The sequence below is a fragment of the Carcharodon carcharias genome, chromosome 24 (assembly GCF_017639515.1).
Source record: "Carcharodon carcharias isolate sCarCar2 chromosome 24, sCarCar2.pri, whole genome shotgun sequence".
In the NCBI taxonomy this organism is placed as follows: Eukaryota; Metazoa; Chordata; class Chondrichthyes; order Lamniformes; family Lamnidae; genus Carcharodon; species Carcharodon carcharias.
Genome location: NC_054490.1, coordinates 19,401,230 through 19,425,394, shown reverse-complemented (window position 1 = coordinate 19,425,394; position 24,165 = coordinate 19,401,230). Strand labels below are relative to the sequence as shown.

Genomic DNA, 24,165 nt, shown 5'->3' with positions numbered 1-24,165 from the left:
GTTTCTGATTGGGTAAATAGGGAGAAACTGTTTCTAGTGGCAGGAGGGCCGGGAACTAGAGGGACACAGGTTTAAAGGTGAGGGGGATCTGATTGAAACTTACAGAATACTGAAAGGCCGAGATAGAGTGGACGTGGGGAAGAGGAGAGACTAGGACCTGAGGGCACAGCCTCAGAGTAAAGGGAAGACCTTTTAGAACAGAGATGAGGAGAAACGTCTTTAGCCAGAGAGTGGTGAATCTGTGGAATTCATTGCCACAGAAGCCTGTGGAGTCCAGGCCATTGAGTGTATTTAAGACGGAGATAGATAGGTTCTTGATTGGTAAGGGGATCAAAGGTTACGGGGAGAAGGCGGGAGAATGGGGTTGAGAAACCTTTCAGCCATGATTGAATGGTGGAGCAGACTCGATGGGCCGAATGGCCTAATTTCTGCTCCTATGTCTTATGGTCTTAAGTCTTATGGTCTTAAAGCAGTTGACCGAGAGAAAAATTAAATCAGAGGGGAGATGAAGTGAATTATATTTGTACAGTGAGTCGTTGTGATCTGGAAGGGGCTGCCTGAAAGGCTGGTGGAAGCAGAACATTTTCAAAAAGGGAACTGGGTAAGTATTTGCGGGGGATGAGGTGGGGGGAGAAATTTGCATGGCTATGGGGGAAAAGCAGCAGGGGAGTGGGGTTAATTGGATAGGATCTTGCAAACAGCCAGGGCAGGGGATCTTGCAAAGGGCCAGCACAGACAGGATGGGCCACATGGTCTCCATCTAGGGAGTGTCATTCTCTGATTAAGGCTTTCTGGCAAGCTGTTAGGGGGTTGCTTACTCTCGCCATTGGCCGTATCACTTGTCAATCGGTCACCACTCAAAGTGACCTTCACATGCAGTCCGTTATGCCCAATTAATATAACCCTTTCCTTTGGCCTCCATCTTTGTAGGTGACCAAAAGGCCAGAGGGAAGTAATTCAATTGACCCAGCGGTAATGGGGGTGGGAAGCTGAAGGTGAAGGGGGGCATTCCCTTGAAGATTAGGGTTCAAGGATTTTGACAGCGGGCTGCAGGAGGAGATTAAATAGATGAATATATTCCATGACAGGGGGTGGAGTGAACATTGGAAGGTGGAATTGAGATCATCGTCATGACCTTTCCCCTTCACCCTCCGCTCTTACGGCACCTCAATGACCCCGCCTCTGGATACTCACTCCGCCTGAGGGTGCTACAATCGCTGGGCGTTTGTGTCGAAGAAATCGTAGTCACTTTCTGAGGAGTTGTCTCGCACGATTACTGGGAGGTTAGCTCTCCGCTCCAAAGCTGTTGAAAACAAAGACATTGATCGGTGAGCTGGGAGCAGTGAGAACATAATGGTGGAAGACATTCTGATCCATATCCTCCCTGTCTCTGGAACCTCCTCCAGCCCCTACAACCCTCCCTGTCTCTGTAACCTCCTCCAGCCCCTACAACCCTCCCTATCTCTGTAACCTCCTCCAGCCCCTACAACCCTCCCTATCTCTGGAACCTCCTCCAGCCCCTACAACCCTCCCTGTCTCTGTAACCTCCTCCAGCCCCTACAACCCTCCCTATCTCTGCAACCTCCTCTAGTACCTACAACCCTCCCTATCTCTGGAACCTCCTCCAGCCCCTACAACCCTCCCTATCTCTGTAACCTCCTCCAGCCCCTACAACCCTCCCTATCTGTCACCTCCTCCAGCCCCTACAACCCTCCCTATCTCTGGAACCTCCTCCAGCCCCTACAACCCTCCCTGTCTCTGTAACCTCCTCCAGCCCCTACAACCCTCCCTATCTCTGCAACCTCCTCTAGTACCTACAACCCTCCCTATCTCTGGAACCTCCTCCAGCCCCTACAACCCTCCCTATCTCTGTAACCTCCTCCAGCCCCTACAACCCTCCCTATCTGTCACCTCCTCCAGCCCCTACAACCCTCCCTATCTCTGTAACCTCCTCCAGCCCCTACAACCCTCCCTATCTCTGGAACCTCCTCCAGCCCCTACAACCCTCCCTATCTCTGTAACCCCCTCCAGCCCCTACAACCCTCCCTATCTCTGTAACCTCCTCCAGCCTCTACAACCCTCCCTATCTCTGTAACCTCCTCCAGTCCCTACAACCCTCCCTATCTCTGTAACCTCCTCCAATCCCTACAATCCTACCTATCTCTGTGACCTCCTCCAGCCCCTACAACCCTCCCTATCTCTGTAACCTCCTCCAGCCCCTACAACCCTCCCTATCTCTGTAACCTCCTCCAATCCCTACAATCCTACCTATCTCTGTAACCTCCTCCAGCCCCTACAACCCTCCCTATCTCTGTAACCTCCTCCAGCGTCTACAACCCTCCCTATTTCTGTAACCTCCTCCAGCCCCTACAATCCTCCCTATCTCTGTAACCTCCTCCAGCCCCTACAGCCCTCCCTATCTCTGTGACCTCCTCCAGCCCCTACAATCCTCCCTATCTCTGTAACCTCCTCCAGCCCCTACAACCCTCCCTATCTCTGGAACCTCCTCCAGCCTCTACAACCCTCCCTATTTCTGTAACCTCCTCCAGCCCCTACAATCCTCCCTATCTCTGTAACCTCCTCCAGCCCCTACAACCCTCCCTATCTCTGGAACCTCCTCCAGCCCCTACAACCCTCCCTATCTCTGTAACTTCCTCCAGCCCCTACAACCCTCCCTATCTCTGGAACCTCCTCCAGCCCCTACAACCCTCCCTATCTCTGTAACCCCCTCCAGCCCCTACAATCCTCCCTATCACTATAATCTCCTGCAGACCCTACAACTCTCCCTATCTCTGTCACCCCCTCCAGCCCCTACAACCCTCTCTATCTCTGTAACCTCCTCCAGCCCCTACAACCCTCCCTATCTCTATAACCTCCTCCAGCCCCTACAACCCTCCCTATCTCTGTAACCCCCTCCAGCCCCTACAACCCTCTCTATCTCTGTAACCTCCTCCAATCCCTACAATCCTACCTATCTCTGTAACCTCCTCCAGCCCCTACAACCCTCCCTATCTCTGTAACTTCCTCCAGCCCCCACAACCCTCCCTGACTGTGACTATGTCAGGCTGTTGCTTGACTGGTCTGTGAGACTGGGTCTCCCAATTTTGTCACAAGCCCGCCCTCCCGCTGTTAGTAAGGAGGACTTTCCAGTGTCGACAGGGCTGAGCGAGGTTGCCGTTGTTGCTTCGGTATCAAAGTCGATGCTGTGTGGTCTGTACAGTGTCATTAGCAACTTGATACAACCCAGGGGCTTGCTCAGCCAGTTCAGAGGGCTTTTAAGAGTCAACCACATGGCTGTGACTCCATATTTCCACAGCATAAGGGGCATTTGTGAACCAGGTGGGTGTTTAATGACAGTCAACAATGGTTTCATGGTCATCATTAGAGCTTTGATTCCAAGTTTTTATTGAATTCAAATTCCACCATCTACCATTTTGGGATTCGAGCCCAGGTTCCCCAGAGCATTCCCCTGGGTCTCTGGATTAATAGCCCATTGACAACACCACTGAACCACCACCTCTCCTGAACATGAGCTCAAATGGTGCAACAGAGGAATTGCGCTCTGCCAAGAGAATACAACATGGAGCAGCAAACAGGTCTTTGAGGTTATGTACCTCATCCATCATCAGGCTTTCTGTCTCCTGAAGAGGGATGCCTACATCAACCAGGATCTCCTCCAGATGGCGGAAAATGTCAAGATTACCAGTGTCGCTGAAAAAAAAACTTTTTTTGTCGCGTGTGGCCCATGTGTGTGTACTGGAAGCTACATATATTAATGCACGGGGCCCTGTTCTTTGCAGATGAGAAATAACATGTACTCACATTGCGCCTGTTTCAGCTAAACAAAATCAGTGACAAACATTGGCTGGTTCATTTCCCAGCACAATGGTTTGACCAATCAGAGTCAAACCGCTTGGTTTAAATCTTAAACAATACTTGGCAGTTAACTGTCAGTCACCATCAACTAGTGTATCCTCCATGGCAATGCCTCTACAATCAGGGTACACTTGCCAACCAATCAGCACTCTCTTCTCATTCAGTATAAATATGTTGTTTCCCCTAACGTTGGCATTTTCTGGCAATTTGTCCTGAAGAACGCAAGACGAGAAACTTTGACAAAAGAAAATGTCTATTTTTTTCAGCAATACTCAAGTTCTGTACCACCAAACAACCACCGCTGTCTTCAGCCAGCCAGAACAACATGGCCCTGAGTCCTCAAGAACTAAAGAGCATTCAGGCTCGGATTTCACCTTCGATCTCTCCTCTCTTTGCAGGGCAGGTTTGCCCATCATCATTCCAGGTTCCGGAAAGACCCCAGTGATCAGACCCAACCTCCCCCCTCCTCTACGAGGTTAGCATGGCACCTCAGTGCCAGAGAGGGATCAGCAGTCTGAGAAGCCTCTACCGCCAACCATGATGAAGGTACAGCTGGTCGACATAGCAACCACTGTGCACACGCTGCAACTTCCAGCCAGCGTGCCGCAACCACAAGAGGTAGCAGTCTCACACCATCGACAACAAAAAGGCGTGAGAGTACCACTAAACATGCTTCTCACCACAGCAACACTCTTCCTCAGCATCAGAGGACTTCAAAATGGCAGAAAGAAGAAGGGAAGGCAAACAGATGAGTGCCATGTTCGTCCTATAAAGAAAAATATAACATTTTTTTCCAATATTACTGTGGGATACTGTGAAGCAGGCTTGTGGGGGCTGTGTGAAACTGAAGACAGTCAGGCCACAAGGTTTAAATCATCGAAGGGTTAGGGGTAAAAGCAGGTGTTTTGAAGTGGCCATGCAAAAGCTAAGACGGGATAGAAGTAGACACAGCGTGAATAGGGATTTGCGTTAGGAGACAAGTGAAGAGTTGAATTTTTGGTTGTCGAATTTCAAAGAGAAATAAAAGGAAGTTTTACAACTGGCAGAGATCATAAATGAAAAAGCAAAGTTATTAAGCTTATCTTTCCTGAATGTGGTGGCGATGAAGACAACATGAAAGATTTTTATATTCTGGGAAAGATAGCTTCCAAAGAGAGTTAAGAACAATGGGTTTAAGATGAAAGAGAAATAAACCTATTTAAGGAAATACTAAAAGTTGTATCAGAGATATGGCCACGTGATAGCTTGAAGAGTGTGTTGTGCAAGAACAGACCTGTGAAGTAAGCAGCCTCTAGTCACCGCAGAGAAGTGTTTGTTTGTTCCAGAAAGCAAGGTTTTGATACAAGCCTTGAATTTGCATTGTTGAGTAAGAAGGAGCGAGAAGCCTGTGAAATACCTCCCTTAAAGCAAGAATGGGTGCCTTGCAGTAATATTACTGGATTTTTAAAATAGATTAAGAATCTATAGGGACTGTTGCCTGGAAAAGGGTGTTTATATGTGAGCCTAGCTAAGTAGAAATCTTTTGGGAAATGTAAATCTAAATTTAACTGTATAACTGTAATTTTGTGTGTTTAGGTTTTCTATTCTTTCGTGAATAAATGTTTTAATTTAATATTTCAAATCTCTAGAAGTGGAAGTGGAATCTTTACTTCTGATGTCAGTCCACATACCTCCTCGTAATAAATACAAATTGCAAAATCGTTGTGATAGCTTGACCAAGTTTCCCTTTGGGATTTGGTCAAACTGGCAAGTACCACCTGCCATATCTTAACAGACCACCCTGTAAGCAACAATTGACAGTAACAGCAACCATGGACTGACATAACAGGCAAATGGACCAGACATGGTTCCACAAGAAACAATGGAAGAAACAGATGAAGGGACATCCAAGTGCCAGTCTAACCTCCAAGCCAACAGGAAGAACCAGAAACAACAGGGCCTGCTGCCCCTCTGACAGAATGGCAAATGAGATGTGGTAGGGTTATAAAACCTCCAGACCACCTGAACCTCTAACTTCAAGGACTTGAAGGGGCGGGGAGGCGGTGGTAGGGAAAATGTTTTTATTGCCTATGCTTGTAATAGCAATAATGTTGGAATAGTATTAAGGTTGTTACAATAAGGTAAATGCAGAACACTAACAACAAGACGAGATTTGATGTATTTTAATCTGGGATTAAAGTGGGATAAATTCTTGGTGGGGGAGGTGTAGTATAAGGGTCTGGTAAGTACAGGGTTAATGTAGGACTGAGTATGGTACCCGTCCACACAGCGATGTAAGAAGGCACATGAGCCAGAGCTAGAGTCAGTTTGGTGTCGTCTAGAGAAGTGCTAAGATTTAGGCTTGGAAATATCTCCTTGCCTGTACCCTTCACTGTATATACGTATATAGTTACAAGTAGTTAATAAAGGCTTGCTGTGAACATACAGAAAGAGTCTGAAGACTTCCTTAACAGACACGTTCTGTATCCAACACCATTACAACACACACTGGCTGCCACATTTAGAACACAAGAACCAGGAGCAGGAGTGGGCAATTCAGCCCCTCGAGCCTTTCCCACCATTCATTACGATCATGGCTGATCTCATTTCGGCCTCAACTCCAATTTCCTGCCCTTTCCCCATAACCTTTCAGCCGGTTACTAATTAAAAATCTGTCCATCTCCTCCTTAAATTTATTCAGCGTCCTGGCATCCACTGTGCTCTGAGGTAGTGAGTTCCACAGATTCATGACCCTTTGAGAAAAGTAATTCCTCCTCATGTTTGATTTAAATCTACCACCCCTTAGCCTAAAACTATGGCCTCTCATTCTAGAATGCCCCACAGGGGGAAACATCTGCTCCACGTCTACTTTATCTATCCCCTTTTGCATCTTATTTACCTCAATTAGATCTCCTCTCATCCTTCTAAACTTTAGCGAGTATAGGCCTAAACTTCTCAATCTCTCTTCATAAGACAAGCCCCGCGTCTCTGGAATCAATCTAGTGAACCTCGTCTGAACCGCCTCCAATGCAACTACATCCTTCCTCAAGTAAGGGGACCAAAACTGTGCACAGTACTCCAGGTGCCGTCTCACCAATGCCTTGCACAGCTGCAAGAACACTTCCCTATTTTTATACTTGATTCCTTCAGCAATATATACCAAAATTCCTTTGCCTTCCTTATTACCTGTACCTGCATACCAGCTTTCAGTGATTCATGCACAAAGACACCCAGATCCCTCTGCACTGAAGCGCTCCGAATTTTCTCTCCATTTAAATAATGTCGCCTTTTTAGTCTTCCGACCAAAATGGATAACCTCACACTTACCCACATTAAACTCTGTCTGCCAAATTTTGGCCCAAATGCATTTACAACATTACAGCAGTGAGCACATTTCAAAATGTGCCCCCATTGGTTGTCAAGCGCTTTTGGGACATTGGTAAAAGGCATTGTAGAAATGAAAGCCCTCTCTTGTTCCCACCTCCATCTTCTTACCTGGGTAAGCAGAGAAAGAGTCCTTCTGTGGCGTTCCTCTGTAGAGGTTGCCATCTGCACTTTGGGTGGAGACCGGTCTGAGATTGGCGTTGTTATTACGGTGGAATGACACTGGCAAAATAATGTTAAAGAAGAGACTGTTAAACACCGACCTTCACTTCTGGGGACAGTGGGGGGAGGGGGGAGGTCAACTCCGGTGGGGGCAGAGGGGCTGAAGGGCTCCTCTCTCTTTAATCACTTCTAAAGAGGGGTCAGTCAATGAAGGCGTGGACTTTTCACCCTTTAGGACCTGGTATTTTCTCCCTGCCGCTTGTAATAGTCAATGCAAAATGCGTTTTCCTGTCTCGGGCCGATTACAAGAGATCTGTCAGGAGCTGCCATCCTTTCAGGGTCGATTAGAAGCTCCATTCTAAAACGCCCCCAGGTGGGTCAATGGGAGAACTGCAAGGTGGCTCACTGTGTTGTACTCCCCTTTGTCTCTGAGCTAGAAGGTTGCGGGTTCAAACCCCACTTTGAGAGGCGGGAACCACATAATCGAGGTCAACATTTTGAGTGCAGTGCTGAGGGAGTGCTGCACTGTCACACTGTCAGCACTGAGGAAGTGCTGCATGGTCGGAGGGCCACTACAGAGGGAGTGCTGCACTGAGGGAGGGTCAATACTGAGGGAGTGCTGCACTGAGGGAGGGTCAGTACTGAGGGAGTGCTGCACTGAGGGAGGGTCAGTACTGAGGGAGTGCTGCACTGAGGGAGGGTCAGTACTGAGGGAGTGCTGCACTGTCAGAGGGTCAGTACTGAGGGACTGCTGCACTGTCGGAGGGTCAGTACTGAGGGACTGCTGCACTGTCCGGAGTCAGGAATGAGGGAGAGCTGCACTGTCGGAGGGTCAGTACAGAGGGAGTGCTGCACTGTCGGAGGATCAGTACTGAGGGAATGCTGCACTGTCCGAGGGTCAGTACTGAGGGAGTGCTGCACTGTCGGAGGGTCAGTACTGAGGGACAGCTGCACTGTCGGAGAGTCAGTACTGAGGGAGTGCTGCACTGTCGGTGAGTCAGTACTGAGGGAGTGATGCACTGTCAGAGGGTCAGTACTGAGGGAGTGCTGCACTGTCAGAGGGTCAGCACTGAGGGAGTGCTGCACTGTCAGAGGGTCAGTACTGAGGGAGTGCTGCACTGTCAGAGGGTCAGTACTGAGGGTGTGCTGCACTGTCAGAGGTCAGTACAGAGGGAGTGCTGCACTGTCGGAGGGTCAGTACTGAGGGAGTGCTGCACTGTCAGAGGGTCAGTACTGAGGGTGTGCTGCACTGTCAGAGGTCAGTACAGAGGGAGTGCTGCACTGTCGGAGGGTCAGTACTGAGGGAGTGCTGCACTGTCAGAGGGTCAGTACTGAGGGTGTGCTGCACTGTCAGAGGTCAGTACAGAGGGAGTGCTGTACTGTCGGAGGGTCAGTACAGAGGGAGTGCTGCGCTGTCGGAGGGTCAGTACTGAGGGAGCTCTGCACTGTCAGAGGGTCAGCACTGAGGGAGTGCTGCACTGTCAGAGGGTCAGTACTGAGGGAGTGCTGCACTGTCAGAGGGTCAGTACTGAGGGAGCGCTGCACTGTCAGAGGGTCAGTACTGAGAGAGTGCTGCACTGTCAGAGGGTCAGTACTGAGGGAGTGCTGCACTGTCAGATGGTCAGTACTGAGGTAGTGCTGCAATGTCAGTGATATCAGGGTTTACAATGAAGTGCAACCTCCCTCTCATTTGAAGATCAATGATCCCAAGGCCAATTGTAAAAAGGAGCGGAAGGATTCATTTCCCTGCCCTGGGACCAATACATACCCCTCAATCAATATCATTGTAAAAAGGTTCACCCTGGTTAATATCACAATGCTCTGTTTAGGATCACGCTGTGCTCAGATTGGCTTCCAGTTATGTTACATTACATCAGTGACCACATTCAAATAATAATTCACTTGGCTGTGAGGCATTTGGGAACTTCTCAGGTGGTGAACGGCACAGAAATTTCTCCCTGTAACTCTTCCTCCTTTCTCTTTCTCTCTTTCCCTCGCCCTCTTTGTATCCTTCCTTTTTTCTCGTTCGCTCTCCCTCTTTCCCTTTCGCACTTACTCTCACTCTTTGTCCGTCTGTGCCCTATATCTTGCTCTCTCTCTCTCTCTGTCTCTCACTTTCTAGTTCTCTCTTCCTCTTTCCCTCTCGCACATGCTTTCCTTTCTTTCCATCAGTCTTGTACCGAGCTCAGGCTGTAGATTCTGAGAGGCTTCCCTGAGTATGGGCCCTTGTGGGACTGAGTTCCAGCCTCAGCTGTGGGGAGGGAGCATTTAAGCCTTGGTCCTTGCGCCTTGCTCCCTCCCTGCCTCAAGTGTGGTGGGAGAGGTGCCCACCACGGCTCTGATAACGCCTGTGCTGTCCTTACCTGCATGACTGGCTGCCCCGGTTGGACCGATCCACTGGCGCTGGGTCTGTTTGCGGCGGAACACTGATTAGGGGAAGAGGTTTAGAGAGTGGTTAACATCCCGCATGGTGGCAAATTGAGTGACCGCGCCTGAGGGAGCGAGTGTGCATTTGCATGTGTCAATGCGTGTGCGCCTGTGTGTGAGTGTGTGTGTGCCTGTGTGTATATGTGTGTGTGTGCATGTGTGTGTGCCTGTGTGTGTGTGTGTGTGTGTGCCTGTGTGTCTGTGTGTGTCTGTGTGTATGCGTGTGTCTGTGTGTGTGCCTGTGTGTGCCTGTGTGTGCCTGTGTGTGCCTGTGTGTGTGTGCATGTGTGTGTGCATGCCTGTGTGTGTGCCTGTGTGTATGTTTGTGTGTGTGTGTGCCTGTGTATATGCGTGTGTGTGTGCCTGTATGTGTATGTGTGCGTGCCTGTGTGTGTATGTGTGCCTGTGTGTATGCATGTGTGTGTGTGTGCCTGTGTGAATGCGCGTGTGTGTGTGCCTCTGTGTGTGTGCCTCTGTGTGTGTGCCTCTGTGTGTGTGTATGCCTGTGCGTATGCCTGTGTACATGTATGCCTGTGTGTGTGTATGCCTGTGTGTGTGTTTGGTGTGTGTGTGTGCACCTGTGTGTGTGTGTGTGTGTGTGTGCGTTTGTGTTTGCCTGTGTGTGTGTGTGTGTGTGTGTGTGTGTGTGTGTGTAGCATTTGCATGCACATGTGCCTATGCACTTACCTGCATGTATGCATGTGCACGGGTATACCGGCATCAATGTTGCTTGCACATGTGTGCGTGTGGGCATTTCCATGCACGTATGTATGATTAGACATGTATCTGTGGATGCATGTGTGCAGGTGCCTTTGTGCCTGCGCATGTGCATGCCTGTACATGCATGTGCACTCCTCGGTACACACATTTATCCATGCGTGTGTGCCTGTGTGCATACATGGCTGCGTCCCTGCATTTGTGCATGGCTGCATGCACTGTGCATTTATTTGCATGTGTGCGTGTGCATCTATGCCCTTGTGTATGTTTGCATGGGCGCGTGTGCGTGAACGACAATGAGCGTGTGCCTCCGCATTTGTGTGCACACGCGTGCATGGATGCGTCTACCCACGTATGCCTGCATGCATGTCTGCGCACGTGTGCACGCATGCATGCCTAGGTGGTCACGCGTGTGTGCCTGATGTCAACCGCACCATGCACTCACTTTGCTTCCCATCGCGCTGGTACATCCTCCAGCTGTAGGTCAGTAAGAGGAGCAGCAGCAGGAGGACAGCCAGGATGATGCAGGTCGTCACGCCCCCCGACAACCTCTCCGTGACCTTTGGCTTCACCTTGGGTCTTGGGTCTGTGGGAGCAACAAGAGGGGCAAGAGCAGGTCAGTGGGAGGCTGTGGCAAGGCCGGTCAGTGCCTCAAGCCCGACACCCCTCCAGGGAATCCTTTCGACCTCCCCCACCTACCACCACAACCCCCCACCCTGTCCCCCAGCCACCCTCGCCCACTCCTTTCAAACCTCGCACTCGCAAAGTTCTCAGGTATCAGTGAACTCAGAGGAGATGGAGTCCGGTGGGGAGACTGGGTTGGTGGCGGGGGTCGAGGAGAGGGTGTGGGTGCGGGTGGGGTCAATGGGTCAGACTCTGACCTTTCGCTCTCTGTAAAGCGGGCAAGCTGCCTGACATGATATGGGAAGGGGGGGGTTGGCCGTGGGAGGGGGGCACTTTGTTTAAAGCAGGCGAGGCAGGCTTGACAGCCGCTGAGCCGGCTCCACTGCAGATCAGAGGAGGTACGAGGCTGAAAGCCCGCGGAAACAGGGGGAAGAGCTAACGTTGACACGAGGCGCTGCATGAACAGCAGGCGTACAGAACATGACAAAGACACTGTGACCACATTAAGCCCACACAGTTAACCCCATAATGGATACAAAAGAGTTTCTGGGTGAATTTAATCTAACGTTGCTCAAGTTTGTTTAAAGAGTCAAGACGAACTGCCTGTGGTCTCTTTAAGAAGACCTTGATCAGTCAGCATCTGTACATGGCACACATCGGGGTGGCCCTACATTACCTTATTGACTGATTCAATAAAACATACTAACCAGATGTCTCTCAGTCCTTAATCCTGTATTGTGGGTAAAGTATACATTCCTAAAATGCCCTACAGAAGGGCAGAGGAGACCTATAAAAGCATTATACAATACTTTTATAAGGGCGTTGGAAATATATGATAACATTCTATATTACTTCAATAAGGGCAATAGGGATATCTGACAGAGCCCTATCATAATACCACTATAGGGATAGGTAGCAAAATGCTACAATACCCTACATAAGGGTAACAGGGATACATATACCGCAGGTAAGGATAATAGGGAGACACATACCCCCTATACATATAAATCCCACATAAGTGTAATAGGAAGGCATATAGCCTACATAAGGTATTAGGAATACATGTAATACCCCAGATAAGGGTAATAGGGATACATACATCACAGGTAAGGATGATGGGGAGACACATACCCCCCATGAGGGAAATAGGGATACATATAATACCCCAGATAAGGATAAAAGGGAGACATATAATACACCACATGAGGGTAATAGGGATAGATGGCAAAATGCTACAGTACCACACGTAAGTGTAATAGGGAGACCTATACTCCATATAAGGTATTAGGAATACACATACTACCCCAGATAAGGGTAAAAGGGAGACATAAACCTCACATAAGGTAATAGGGAAACATATAATACACCAGAGAAGGGTAATAGAGATAAATATGCCCCACATAATGCACAGTGGGGAGACGTATACCCCTCATAATGGTAATAGGGATAAATATACCCTATGTAAGGGTAATAGGGAGACATACAATACCCCTCGTATTGGTAATATGGATACACATGCCCCACATAAGGACAATAGGGAGACATATACCCCATATAAGAGTATTAGGGATACATATAGTACCCCAAATAAGGTTAATAGGGGTAAATATACCCCTCATAAGGGTAATAGGGAAACAAATAACACCCCACATGAGGGTAATAGCGATACATATAATACTCCAAATAAGGGTAATTGGAATACATATACCCCACATAAGGGTAATGGGGATACATATAACACCCCACAGAGGGTAATGGGCCGATATGACAATATCTTATAGTACTTCATGTAAGTGCAAAGAGAAGATATCATAATACATCCAGTTAAGGAAAATGGAAATCTCTGGCAATGTCCTGTAATAAGAAATAAGAACAAAGCAAGCAGGAGTTGGAATAGGCCATTCAGTCCCTCCAGCCTCCTCTGCTATTCAGTAAGATCCTCACTGACCTGTTACCTTCATTATACCTTTCCACGCTATTCCTGTACCCCTTAAGTCCCTCAGTGTCAAAGAAAGAAACCAATATCTGTCCTGCACATACTCAACTTCTGAGCATCCACAGCTCCCTGCGGGCAGAGAATTCCAAAGGCTCACCACCGTCTGAGTGGAGAAATTTCCCCTCATCACTATCAGGAATTGGCGACCCCCTTATTCGAGACTGTGTTCCCATCCACCCCCCACCAACCTCATTCTAGACTGACCAGCCGTGGAGGGAGGGGGGGAAGCAGCCTCTGAGCATCTACCCTGTCAATCCCATCCAAGAATCCTTAAAGCAATTGGTTGAAGAGTTAGACGGGAGATGAGGAAACATGTTTTCACCCACAGGGTGGTAGGGACCTGGAATTGACCTCCTGAAAGTGTGGTAGAGGCAGAAAACCCCCCGTCACATTTAAAGAGGACTCGGGTCATCCACTGACAGAGCGGGTGACCTGCCGGGCTTTGGGCCTAGTGCAGGGAGGTGCGATAACTCTTTGTCAAGCACCATGGGATGGATCACCTCCACCTTGCGTTGTAAATTGTCAATCATTTCTGGGAACTCTACATCCTTCAATGAGATCGCTTCTCATACCTTCTAAGCTCCTCAGAATGCCGCCTCAGCCTACGCAGCCTCTCCTCACTGAGCAATCCCCTCGCCCGAGGGATTACCTGGGATCTACCGCGCAGAAACAGGCCACTCGGCCCAACCAGTCCATGCTGACGGTTCATGCTCCACGTGAGTCTCCTCATCCAAATCTACTGTTGTGACCCTCTATTCCCTTCTCCCTCATACGCGAGTCCAGCTTTCCCTTAAGTGTCTCCATACTATTCACCTCAGCCGCTCCCTCCAGCCGAGAGCTCTCTGGGTAAAGAAGTTTCTCCTGGTGGGTTTCTTGGTGACTGTCTGTTATCGATGGTCCCTCATCCTGCTCTTCCTGACAGGAGGAGGCATTCTTTCTGCATCCACTCTATCCAACCCTTTCCCAATCTTAAAGACCTCCATTAGGTCGCCCCCCCACCCCACCCCCCCCCACCCCCCCCCACCCCCCCAAGCCTCTTTCTTTCAAGAGAGGAGACCCCGCCTTACAATTGTTTCCTGATATGTATGGCCACACATCTCCCATATCATTCTTGTAAATCTTCACTACCCCTTCTCCAGTGCCTCTATAGATTTTCAATACGATGACCAGAGCTGCCCACCATACTCTACGTGTGGTCTAATCAAGATTTGATGCAGGTTTACCATAAATTCCTTACTTACTTTGATTCTATCCCTTTACAAGTACAGCCTAGCACTTGTTTTAATTTGTGATGGCTTTGCTAAACTGTGTCTCAACTTTTAGTGCTTGATTTATTTGTACTGTGAGATGTCTTTGTTCCTCTCCCCTACCTGGACTCACACCTTCTAAGTAATAATTGGCCTCCCCATTCTCCAAGCCAGGTTCAGCTTCACTGCATCCCCTCCAATGCTAATAATACACCAGATAAGGTCAGTAAGGATATATAGCAATACCTTATAACAACTTAATTCCATGCCCAGGGCAGGTACAGCACGAGGTTAGATACAGAGTAAAGCTCCCTCTACACTGTCCCCATCAAACACTCCCAGGACAGGTACAGCACGGGGTTAGATACAGAGTAAAGCTCCCTCTACACTGTCCCCATCAAACGCTCCCAGGACAGGTGCAGTGCAGGGTTAGATACAGAGTAAAGCTGCCTCTACACTGTCCCCATCAAACACTCCCAGGGCAGGTATAGCAGAGGGTTAGCTACAGAGTAAAGTCCCCTCTACACTGTCCCCATCAAACACTCCCAGGACAGGTACAGCACAGGATTAGATACAGAGTAAAGCTGCCTCTACACTGTCGCCATCAAACACTCCCAGGACAGGTAAAGCACGGGGTTAGATACAGAATAAATCTCCCTCTACACTGTCCCCAACAAACACTCCCAGGACAGGTACAGCGCAGGGTTAGATACAGAGTAAAGCTGCCTCTACACTGTCCACATCAAACACTCCCAGGACAGGTACAGCACGGGGTTAGATACAGAGTAAATCTCCCTCTACACTGTCCCCATCAAACACTCCCAGGACAGGTACAGCACGGGGTTAAATACAGAGTAAAGCTCCCTCTACACTGTCCCCATCAAACACTCCCAGGACAGGTACAGCACGGGGTTAGATACAGAGTAAAGCCCCCTCTTATATGGACAATATTCCACCCACACCCAACATCCTTGACTGGAAGCGAAAGGCTGGAATGCAAACATGAAAAGTTGTCTCATACTCTACCTGGACAAGTGATATTCATTTGCTTCCATGGGGCCCATTCTTTCTTACAATCCCAGAGATTTGTTTGCTGAATCGTTTTCATATCCAGGCTGCGACATTTGACACAGGTTGTCTCACCAGTCCTGTTCTTCCCTCTTGTTCCCGGCTCATTCCACCGACTCTCAGGTCCGCTGCACTGCAGCTGTGAGCACACCAATTCCCGATGCCTATCATGCCACTCGCTCGAACACACCGGCATCCAGGAGCCCTGGTGGAAAACCTCTGTTCTGCCGTCACACTGGCTATGTCCATCTACCAATCTGAATACAACCCCCTCGCCCTCTGTAAAGAAAGCCAAGTCCATCAGTCAGCAATGTGAGAAAAAGCCTGCATCAAACACTCCCAGGACAGGTACAGCACGGGGTTAGATACAGAGTAAAGCTTCCTCTACACTGTCCCCATCAAACACTCCCAGGACAGGTACAGCACGGGGTTAGATACAGAGTAAAGCTCCCTCTACACTGTCCCCATCAAACACTCCCAGGACAGGTACAGCACGGGCTTAGATACAGAGTAAAGCTCCCCCTACACTGTCCCCATCAAACACTCCCAGGACAGGTACAGCACGGGGTTAGATACAGAGTAAAGCTCGCTCTATACTGTCCCCATCAAACACTCCCAGGACAGGTACAGCACGGGGTTAGATACAGAATAAATCTCCCTCTATACTGTCCGCATCAAACACTCCCAGGACAGGTACAGCACAGGGTTAGATACAGAGTAAAGCTCCCTCTATACTGTCCCCATCAAATACACCCAGGACAGGTACAGCACGGGGTTAGATACAGAGTAAAGCTCGCTCTATACTGTCCCCATCAAACACTCCCAGGACAGGTACAGCACGGGGTTAGATACAGAGTAAATCTCCCTCGACACTGTCCCCATCAAACACTCCCAGGACAGGTACAGCGCGGGGTTAGATACAGAGTAAAGCTCCCTCTACACTGTCCCCATCAAACACTCCCAGGACAGGTACAGCACGGGGTTAGATACAGAGTAAAGCTCCCTCTATACTGTCCCCATCAAATACACCCAGGACAGGTACAGCACGGGGTTAGATACAGAGTAAAGCTCGCTCTATACTGTCCCCATCAAACACTCCCAGGACAGCTACAGCATTGGGTTAGATACAGAGTAAAGCTCCCTCTACACTGTCCCCATCAAACACTCCCAGGACTGGTACAGCACCGGGTTAGATATAGAGTAAATCTCCCTACAGTTTGTCATCCCAGGAATCACTCATGTGACTCTCCTCTGTACTCACTCCAACGCCTTCACACCCTTCCTCAAGTATGGTGCCCAGAACTGGATGCAGTACTCCAGGTGAGGTCTAACTAGTGTCTTAAACAATTTCAACATGACCTCCTGACTCTTGTACTCAATGCCCCTATTAATAAAGCCTAAGATACTGTAAGCTTTATTAACTGCTCTGTGAACATGCTCTGCCATCTTCAATGACCTATGCATATATGTACGTATACATCAAGGTCCTTCTGTTCCTGCACTCCTTTAGAGGCTCTCCCTTTATTTTATAGTGTTTCAGCATACCTTTCCTGCTAAAATGAATCACCTCACTCTTCTCTGCATTGAACGTCATTATCCATTTGTCTGCCCAATCCACTAACTTGCCTATGTCCTTTTGAAGTTCAAGACTCTCCCCATTGTGGTTGACAATGTTTCAAATCTTATTATAACCTCCAAATTTTGAAGTCATGCCCCGCACACCAGAGTCTAGGTCATTAATATACATCAGGAAGAGCAAGGGCCCCAATATTGACCCCTGGGGAATTCCACTACCAACCTTCCTCCAATCTGAACAACAATCATTTATCCCTACTCCCTGTTTCCTGTCCCTCAGCCAATTTCTCACCCAAGTGTCCAATTTCCCTTTTATTCCATGAGATAAAATTGTGCTCACAAGTCTGTTGTGTGACCCTGTATCAAATGCCCTTTGAAAATCCATATACACCACATCAACAGCATTTCCTTCATCCACCTTCACTGTTCTCAAAAAACCTCCAGCAAGTTAGTTAAACATGATTTCCCCAAAATGAATCCATGCTGGCTTTCCTTAATTATCCCACACTTGCTCAAATGATTATTGATTTTATCCCATGCTATAGTTTCCGGAAGTTTCCTTAGCACTGAGGTCAAACTGCAGTTGCCGGCTTTATCCTTGCACCCCTGTTTGAACAAGGGTGTGATGTTCGCAGTTCCCCAGTCCCCTGGCACCTCCCCTGTGTCTAAGGAGGACTGGAAGGTTATCACTCGTGCCTCAGAAATTTCCACTCCCCCTTCCCCTCCCTCCCTCCTCGTGAAGCCAGCCCTCAGCTATCCAATCGGCCTGTCATTTGGAAAGTCCATGGGGCGCGTGGTTCCTGTTAACCCAGCTGGGGAACAGCTGGCTCGGGGTTGTACAGTTGCAGGGTTGGCGTTAACAGACACAGGCCGTTTCTGAAGATCACCTGAGCATTGGAGGTTAGTTGCTCCGTCCAAACTCCCGACTTGTCCCAGACACCCAGAGACCTTTGCTTCCCCTGCTAAGCAGGACCACTTTTCCACATGGACTGTAGGGTGTTTTCCTGTGGTCTTTTTGTACACACTCACAGCATGGCCGCACTGCAGCTTCTTACACACCAGCTCTGCCTTCTCTGCTGTGAAGCTTGAACTGGAGACATAATACCAAATGCCTTTGAAGTAGAGCTGCACATCTCCCTTGCAATAGCCAGGCCCCACCAACTGCAGTTGAAAGTGTGCTTCTGTGGAGCCAGAGAGAAAAAAATGGGTCATTAAATAACAAGAGGGGGATAGAGAGAAGGAGGGATGGAGTGTGGGATAGAGGGAGACAGAGGGGAAGAGGCAGACAGAATGTTAAATAGCTAGGGGGTTGAGACTGAGGTGGGAGAGTGAGAAAGGGGGAGAGAGAAAGAGAGCGAAAGAGATAGGGAGGGAAAGAGAGAGAAAGAGAAGACATTAAACTCCAGAGAAAGAGAGGGGACACAGTGAAAGGTCAAGAGAGACATGGAGACCGATAGAAAGGAAACAGAGAGAGAGATACTGAGAGAGAGAGAGGGCAGGGAAGAGAAGACAGAGCTAGGAAGGGAGCTAGGGAGGCAGGTAGAGGGAAAGAGAGAGAAGGGGCCAAGGGAGGAAAAGAGAGGAGAGAAGAGGTGAGCGAAGGGTTAGAGAAATGGAAAAAAAATGAGAAGTAGGGAGAGAAAGGGTGAGGGAGGGAGGAGGTAGAAGGAGAGAAAGGGAGGGTGAAAGGAGATAGAGAAAGAGGAGAGATGAAGGGAGATAAAAGTGTGGAGTGAGGTGTAAAGCCAGGAAGCGTGAGAGAAAGGAAAATAGAGGGAACGGGAGGGAGGGTGTGATGATAGAAAGAGAGACAAAGAGGGAGTGAGTGAGAGAAAAATGGGAAAGGGACAGTGTCAAAACAGAGGAAGAAAAGATGAAGAGGGATGGAGAGCGTAGAGCACAGGCCAGAAATGGAGCCACAGGAGAGAGAGAGAACATAAGTGTGAATGAGGAGAGCGGAAAATTGGATGGAGCCAAGAAGAGATATGGAAGGGGGCACAGGGGATGGGGAAGAGGAAATGGATGAAAGTAAGAGGCGAGAGGGAAAGTGAGAACGAAGAGGGGAAGGGAGAAATAGTGAGGTGGGAGCAGGAGACGGAAGTGGATGGATGAGGGCAGAGGGGAGGAGGAAGTGGATGGGATGAAGGTAGAGGGAGTGGAGTTAGTGGATGTGGTGAGGGTAGGGGGGGTGGAGGAAGTTGATGGGATGAGGAGAGAGTGGGGTGGAGGAATTTGATGGGATGAGGGTAGAGAGGGAGGAGGAAGTTGATGGAATGAGGTTGGGGTTGGTGGAGGGAGTTGATGGGATGAGGGTAGAGGGAGTGGAGGAATTTGATGGGATGAAGGTAGAGAGGGAGGAGGAACTTGATGGGATGAGGTTGTTGATGGGATGAGGATAGAGGGGGATTGGAGGAATTTGATGGGATGAAGGTAGAGAGGGAGGAGGAATTTGATGGGATGAAGGTAGAGAGGGAGGAGGAATTTGATGGGTTGAAAGTAGAGGGAGTGGAGGAAGTTGATGGGATGAGGGTAGAGCAAGTGGAGGAATTTGATGAGATGAGGGGAGAGGGATAGGAGGAAGTTGATAGGATGAAGGTAGAGGGAGTGGAGGAAGTTGATGGGATGAGGGTAGAGTGAGTGGAGGAAGTTGATGGGATGAGGGTAGAGCGAGTGGAGGAAGTTGATTGAATGAGGGTAGAGTGCGTGGAGGAAGTTGATGGGGTGAGGGAAGAGGGGGTGGAGGAAGTTGATGGGCTGAGGGTAGGGGTGGAGGAAGTTGATGGGATGAGGAGAGGGGGGTGGAGGTATTTGAGTGATGAGGGGAGGAAGGAGGGGGAAGTTGATGCGAAGAGGGTAGACGGTGTGGAGGAAGTTGATGGGATGAGAGTAGAGGTGGGAGGAGGTTGGGGGTGGGGGGAGGGATGGGTTTGGTGAGGGAGTTTCTTTGTGAAATGGGTCGGGTGAGAGAGAGAGAGGCAGAGAACTGATGAACGTTCGTCCGTACCCGAGCACACGATGTCCACCCTGTGGGGCGTGTGGCACTGCCGCCAGACCTTGTGGCACTCGCTCAGCTTGCTTTGATTGTTCCGACATTCCACTCCCTGATCCCACAACGTTTCCTTCGCTTTGCCGAATAGAGTCCCAGCCACGATCGAGTGCACGTGACCACATCCCAGCTCCCTGCAGACCACGTCTGCCTCCTGCCTGGAAAACCCATCAGGGCACAGGGTCACAAGCGAGGTATTACTTATCAGCAGTCTGAGACGCCCAGAACACCCGGGCTCCTTATCCCCGAGAGAGACTTTCTGAATTTCTGTAAAACAGGAAAATGGGAGACAAGGAGAAAAACATTCAATGGGATACTGATCCACTTTCCAAAATCCTGCTGGGATTTAACCCCACACTGCATGTAACCTGCTGGGATCAAGTTCCAGTCTCATACATGTGCTGGGACAGTTCTGGTTTCAGATACCCTGCCGGGATAGAGTTCCAGCCTCATTTACACTGCCGGAATAGAGTTCCCAGTCTCGGAGAACCTGCTGGGGCGCTCATAAACCAGGCTAGGTGAGCAGCAAATTAGCAGTAAGCTTCAGTGATCCATCAGCCGATGTGCAGTTGCTCCGGGTCAGCAAAACTTTGACAGTAAAATTCCCCTCCTTGGGTTCAAATCCTTCCCTGGAAGCATCCCTCCCTATCTCTGTAACTTCCTCCAGTCCTTATATCCATCCCTATCTCTGTAACCTCCTCCAGCCCCTACAACCCTCCCTATTTCTGTAACCTCCTCCAGCCCCTACAACCCTCCCTATTTCTGTAACCTCCTCCAGCCCCTACAACCCTCCCTATTTCTGTAACCTCCTCCAGCCCCTACAACCCTCCCTATTTCTGTAACCTCCTCCAGCCCCTACAACCCTCCCTATTTCTGTAACCTCCTCCAGCCCCTACAACCCTCCCTATTTCTGTAACCTCCTCCAGCCCCTACAACCCTCCCTATTTCTGTAACCTCCTCCAGCCCCTACAACCCTCCCTATCTCTGTAACCTCCTCCAGCCCCTACAATCCTCCCTATCTCTGTAACCTCCTCCAGCCACAACAACACTCCCTATCTCTGTAACCTCCTCCAGCCCCTACAACCCGCACTATCTCTGTAACCTCCTCCAGCCCCTACAACCCTCCCTATTTCTGTAACCTACTCCAGCTCCTACACCCCTCCCTATCTCTGTAACCTCCTCCAGCACTTACACCCCTCCCTATCACTGTAACCCCCTCCAGCCCCTTCAACCCTCGCTATCTGTATAACCTCCTCCAGCCCCTACAAAGCTCCCTATCTCTGTAATCTCCTCCAGCCCCTACAACCCTCTGAGAGCTTTGCAATCCTCTCATTATGACCACTCCCTCCTCTCTGATTTCAATTCCTCCACCTTGGCTGCAGTGCCTCTTGCTGGCTGCCTCCTGAGCTCTGGAGCCCCCCCTCCCTGTACACACCTCCCCCCCCCCCGCCAGTCCCTGCACCCGCCCCTGCCGACTCTCGCTGCCGGTTTTGAAACACATTTCTTGCTCAAAGCGTCTGGTCGCCTGCCCTAATTTTTGCGTTCATGTGGCTTGATGTCAAGCATCAGCTTGCTAACTGCGCCTGTGAGGAACATTGGGACATTTTGAACTAACTCAATGCAAGTTGCTCTGCTTGTTATTTTACCAGTTTAACAGGTGCTGTACTCACCACTGGCCACGCTTGCCGTTGTTGTAGGAGGTGCAGCTGTGCCATTCAAATCTATGAACACAGAGCAAGCGATTAATCGTTATGCAGGAAAGGAATATGGTGAGGCCAGAGCACTACAAAGGCAACACACACACCCAATGCTTCAATCTGCTCCACCAGTCAATGGCTTGCTGTTCGTTCCTCTCACTGTAGGGTTAATCTCACAGGCCGTTAAACTTCTTCACTTGCTGAACAGAAAAGGCGATCATTTGTCAAGGGAATGCATTGGTGCTGAGGTCGAGGGGCAAGGTCACGGCTGGACACAGGGTGGACAAGTTCTCAACTGTGGTGTCCCCAGGTTGGATACAGAGTAAATCTCCCACTACACTGTCTCCATCAAACACTCCCAGGACAGGTACAGCACGGGATTATATACAGAGTAAATCTCCCTCTACACTGTCCCCATCAAACACCCTCAGGACAGGTACAGCACGGGGTTAGATACAGAGTAAAACTCCCTCTACACTGTCCCCATCAAACACTCCCAGGACAGGTACAGCACGGGGTTAGATACAGAGTAAAACTCCCTCTACACTGTCTCCATCAAACACTCCCAGGACAGGTACAGCACAGGGTTAGATACAGAGTAAAACTCCCTCTACACTGTCCCCATCAAACACTCCCAGGACAGGTACAGCACGGGGTTAGATACAGAGTAACGTTCCCTCTACACCGTCCCCATCAAACACTCCCAGGACAGGTACAGCACGGGGTTAGATACAGAGTAAATCTCACTCTACACTGTCACCATCAAACACTCCCAGGACAGGTACAGCACGGGGTTAGATACAGAGTGAAGCTCCCTCTACACTATCCCCATCAAACACTCCCAGGACAGGTACAGCATGCGGTTAGATACAGAGTAAATCTCCCTTTACATTGTCCCCATCAAACACTCCCAGGACAGGTACAGCACAGGGTTAGATACAGAGTAAATCTCCCTTTACATTGTCCCCATTAAACACTCCCAGGACAGGTACAGCACGGGGTTAGATGGGAGGTGATCTGCTATCCAGAATGTGCTGAGTTTTGGATTTTGAGGCGTGGTTGTTTTTCATGTGTGCCTTTGCTCTATTGTGTGGGCGAGGGGAAGGCAGTGGTTAACGCTGAACAGGAACGCTCGCTTTCACGCCCATATTAGGAGAGCAGCTGAAGGGCCCGGAGTCGGATCCCGACTCCTGTCTGACTCAAACCATCTCAGTCCGGGGGTGGGAACAGGACTGGGGAGAAAGTTGGGGCGTATCGGGTGACGCAAATCGGCTCAGTGCCTCCCTGACATGGGCGGTTACAGAATCAGGCTGAGTACGCCGGAACATCGGAACATGAGGAGGCCATTCAGCTCCTCCAGTCTGTTACACAGGAACATGAGGGGGCCATTCAGCCCCTCCAGTCTGTTACACAGGAACATGAGGAGGCCATTCAGCCCCTCCAGTCTGTTACACAGGAACATGAGGAGGCCATTCAGCCTATCAAGCCTGTTCTGCTGTATAATGAGATCATGGTTGCTCTGTACCCCAACTCCACATACACCGCCTTTGGCCTATATCCCTCAACACCTTTAGCTATTAGAAATCTCTCATTCTCAGATTTAAAGTTAACAATCGATTGAGCATGAATTGCAGACGTGTTCCAAACCTCTCCCAGCCTCTCTGTGTAGAACTCTTTCCTTTTAAGGAAGGCTAGCTTTAATTCTGAGACTGTACACCCACCCCAGTCCAAGACTCTACCCTGTCCGTTCCCCTTAATAGCTTGAACGCTACAGTCAAATCACCCCTAAATCTTTTAAATTGGAGGAAATACAGTCTTTGTTTATGTCATCTCTCCACCTGGTTTAACCGCTGGAGTGCATGAATAATCCTGCTAAGTGTACACTGCACCCCATCCAAGGCCAATATGTCCTTCCCAAGGTGTGGTGTCCATTACTGAACTCCGTTCTCTAACGTGGCCTCAACCAGGTTCAGCACCAGACTCCTGCTCAACTCCCAGTGACACCAGCGGCAAGAGAGAGAGAGCACCTGCTGGGCGGGAGAGCTACGGCTGAAGGGTAAGGCGAGGTGCTGCCTCTGCAGTCAAAGAGTCAGGCTCGCTAGCGGAGGATATGTGGCTAACCTGCAAGGGTGGGCTAGATGACGTCTTCATCCAGTGGTGGATGAGGGGAGAAGGGGGGGTTTGTTGGACAGGGTAACCTTTCCCACTGTGTGTGTGTGTGTGTGTGTGTGTGTGTGTATGTGTGTGTTTTTCTGAGTGTGTGCAAATGTGAATGGGTCTGAGTGTGCAAATGTGTGTGAATGTGAGAGGGTGTGAGTGTGCATTTCTGTGTGTGAATGTGAGCGTGTGTGTAAATGTGAGTGCATG

General features: G+C 49.5%; 1 protein-coding gene across 1 annotated transcript in view; it reads right to left on the bottom strand.

The window, feature by feature from the left end:
* The window catches only part of LOC121269409 (scavenger receptor cysteine-rich type 1 protein M130-like), a 44,555-nt gene that overhangs the window by 5,529 nt on the left and 14,861 nt on the right, over positions 1-24,165 (bottom strand). The window contains exons 4-11 of the mRNA XM_041174020.1: positions 21,772-21,822; positions 20,060-20,368; positions 17,943-18,236; positions 15,439-15,759; positions 10,991-11,131; positions 9,765-9,827; positions 7,351-7,461; positions 1,195-1,303 (exon numbers count right to left, since the gene is read on the bottom strand). Coding sequence (XP_041029954.1) covers positions 1,209-1,303; positions 7,351-7,461; positions 9,765-9,827; positions 10,991-11,131; positions 15,439-15,759; positions 17,943-18,236; positions 20,060-20,368; positions 21,772-21,822 — 1,385 coding nt within the window. The 3' untranslated portion in view covers positions 1,195-1,208. The remainder of the gene's footprint in view (positions 1-1,194; positions 1,304-7,350; positions 7,462-9,764; positions 9,828-10,990; positions 11,132-15,438; positions 15,760-17,942; positions 18,237-20,059; positions 20,369-21,771; positions 21,823-24,165) is intronic.